General features: G+C 38.0%; 1 protein-coding gene across 1 annotated transcript; it reads left to right on the top strand.

Annotated features, from left to right (window-relative positions):
* Positions 1 to 752: 752 nt before the first annotated feature.
* EAH_00036980 (hypothetical protein, conserved) lies at positions 753 to 3464 on the top strand (the record flags this gene model as incomplete). Its single annotated transcript, XM_013395577.1, has 4 exons — positions 753 to 1096; positions 1281 to 1758; positions 2225 to 2332; positions 3342 to 3464. The coding sequence occupies 4 exons, from the start codon at positions 753 to 755 to the stop codon at positions 3462 to 3464; spliced, it is 1053 nt and encodes a 350-aa protein (XP_013251031.1).

Here is a 3464-nt window from a genome sequence, read left to right as displayed (position 1 = left end):
TATATATATATATATACATATATATATATATGCATATGTATTCATGTATATGTATATACATATATATATATATATATATATATTTATAAACCCACATATATATATATATATATATTTATACGTATATATATATACATATATATATACAACAATAGAAAGAGTTTTTCTTTTTGTAAGGGAGCTTTAATCTCCCCACATCTCCCTATACACTGGACCGATGCAGCATTTCTTTTAATCGTTTTTCTTTGATAAATAAATATAATAACAATTCAATTTAAATAAATAGAAGAATAATCAGTTGGTAATTATTTCTAATTATTAAACCCTCTTAGGGGGGCCCCCCAAGGGGGCCCCCCTTAAGGGGCCCCTATGGGGGGCCCCCAAGGGGCCCCCCATCACGGGTTATTCAGAGGCTTCTGTTAAAGAATGCATCGTTTGATTTGTATATTTCTTTGTTTTTTATTATATTACAGTTTAATAATATATTTTTTTGTATTTTAGGGGTTTGTATGCTGGCAGTACTGCTGATGCTTAGAAGTATTTGAGTGTACATGCACCTGCATAGTTCTATGAAAACCCCTGCACAATATTTTAATTTAAAACTTAAAAACATATCAAATAAACAAATATTATATCTTTCTTTTATACTATTGATTAATACAAGCTTCTCTCTCCTGCTGCAGCCGTTGCAGCGCTACCTTCTGCGAATATCGGGGGGCCCCTGAGGGCCCCCATATTTCTCCTTATTGAAAATGATAAAGAAGCCTTCAGAGGGGCCCCCAAAGGAGGCCCCCCTTATAGGTCCCCTTGAGGGGGCCCCCCGTGTGGGAACCGTTGAGGGGGCCCCCCGTGTGGGGCCCCCCGAGGGGGCCCCCCACGTGGGAACCGTTGAGGGGGCCCCCGTTGTGGGGCCCCCTGCGGGGGCCCCTAAGGGTATAGGGTTAAGGCTGCCGACTCCCTGCACTTCTCACTTGAAAGAAGAAGAGTTTCGTGTTGTGTATGAGCCTTCAGAAGATACATTTTTAATGATGGATGCACTCGAAATAGATGCAGAGACACTGCAAGAGTTGCAGCCTGCATTGGTATTAGAAATGGGGTAAGTGATGCTTCTTTTCAACATAAACCCTAAACCCTAAACCCTAAACCCTAAACCCTAACTAAACCCTAAACCCTAAACTCTAAATGTACTTGCATGCATGCCTTTTCTAATTAGTTTAAAATATTTTAATTAATTAAAATATTTTAAACTAATTATTTCTTTTATTTATTTCCTTCTGCAGATGCGGCAGCGGCTGCGTCAGTGCATTTCTCTCTTCGTTGTTCAAACAATACTCTGCGCATGCAGGGGACCCCCAGGGCCCCCCTGCATCTAATGGGGGCCCCCAGGGCCCCCCATCATCTACTGGGGGCCCCCCTGCATCTACTGGGGGCCCCCCTCGTAGGAGTAGTATTATTAACCCGGTGATATATGCCGTTGATAAACAGCGAGCAGCATTGGAGGCTGCTCGAAGAACTTTCTCTGTAAATGTTTGTGGAGAGCTGGCTGAGTTTATAAACAGCGATTTGTTCAGAGGCTTTAAAGGATTTAAGTCTTTAAAGAAACATAATACAAGAGGGGGGCCCCCCAGCAGCAGCAGCAGCAGCAGCAGCAGCGTACAAGGGGTGCTGCCAACAGCAACAACAGCAGCAGCAACAGCAACAACAGCAGCAGCTAGAAACTCCAAGGGGGGCCCCTTTGATTTAATCATCTTCAATCCTGTGAGCCTCTATTATTTATTCTCTGTTTTCTTGTGTTTCTTTGCATTCATTTGTTATATAAATATAAATATAAATATATATATATATATATATATATATATATATTGTTTCTTCTTTCTTTTTGTTTAATTTTATTTTTATTTTATTATATTTATCTTTTATTTTTATTTTTATTTATTTTTATTTTAAATTTTTATGTCGCTCATTTTATTTCCTTTTAGTTCGATTTGTATTTGGCTGATTTCAATTTGTTTATTAAACCCTAAACCCTAAACCCTAAACCCTAAACCCCAAATCCTAGACCCTAAACCCTAAACCCTAAACCCCAAATCCTAGACCCTAAACCCTAAACCCTAAACCCTGTTTAATAAGAGGATAAAGATAAAGATAAATGAAGATCAATAAGGACTCAGAGTATTTGTTTTTATAGTCTTTGTTTGTTTGTTTGTTTGTAATTATTATGCAGCCTTATGTACAAGGAGACACTGAAGAAAATATAAAAGAAGAAGATTTGCCCTGGTGGGGAGGGGAGAAAGGAAGAAAAGTAATTGATGAATTTGCTGCTCAAGTACTTGTGAGGTGTACATACAGCTGCATCCATACAGATGCTGCATGCGTCTACTGATGCTGCTGCTGTTGCTGCTACTGCTGCTGTTGGTGCTGCTGCTGTTGCTTCTGCTGCTGTTGCTGTTGCTGCTGCTGCGGCTGTTGCTGCTGTTGCAGCTGCTGTTGCTGCTGTTGCTGCTGCTGGATGCAGCAGCAGCAGCAGCACAGCCTAAGAGGGAGACAGAGAGAGAAAGCCTAGAGAAACACCTCTGTTAAATTTAAAAAATTAAAAGAAGACAAAACTTTTATTGTTTTTGTTTGTTTTTTTATAACTGAAGAGGTGCATGTACACCCCGTCAGTGTCTGCATGCCGCTGTCTCTCTCCTGCTTCTTTGTTTGTTTGTTTGTTTGTTTGTTTGTTTGTTTGTCTTTTCTGTCTCTTTTCTCTCCCACTTAATAAAGAAATAAATCAATAAGTAAATAAATAATTAATTAAATAAACTTCTTTACTGTCTCTGTTTCTTTTTGCTGTTTGTCTCCTTCAGGATATTCTACGACCCGGGGGAATTCTCTATCTAGTGAGCAGACACCTTGTCTTCGTCTGTCTTAGTCTTTGTCTTTGTCTTTGTCTTTGTCTCTGTCTTTGTCTTAGTCTTAGTCTTTGTCTTTGTCTTTGTCTTAGTCTTTGTCTTTGTCTTTGTCTTTGTCTCTGTCTCTGTCCTTCCATATATATGTATGCATGTATAGACAAGCATATCTACATAAATATATATATATATATATATTATATATCTATATATATTTATATATATATGCATATATTTGTATGTATTTATTTATATGTCTCTTTTTAATTTTATTTGTTTTTTCTTCTTCTTTAATGTGTCTCTCTCTTTGTCTCTTTTGTGTTTTCTTATCTCCGCCTCTGAGTCTTTCTTCTCTTTTACTCTAGCTCTCACTTTCTCTTTGAATATAAAATAGATTTAATTAAATAAATTAATTTTATTTTATTTTGTTTATTTTGTGTTCTTCTGCAGCTGCTAGAACGCGAAAATGCACCTGAAGAAGTTGTAGAGGAGTTAACAGCAAATGGCTGCGAGGCTCGGGTAAGAGGGACTGTCTCCTTTCGGGTGTATCCTCACCTTCTTTTATTTCTTTAA

This window comes from Eimeria acervulina, genomic scaffold (assembly GCF_000499425.1).
Source record: "Eimeria acervulina Houghton genomic scaffold, Eah_scaff404, whole genome shotgun sequence".
Taxonomy (NCBI): Eukaryota; Apicomplexa; class Conoidasida; order Eucoccidiorida; family Eimeriidae; genus Eimeria; species Eimeria acervulina.
The sequence above is the reverse complement of the archived record's forward strand: the minus strand, read 5'-3'. Positions and strand labels throughout refer to the sequence as shown.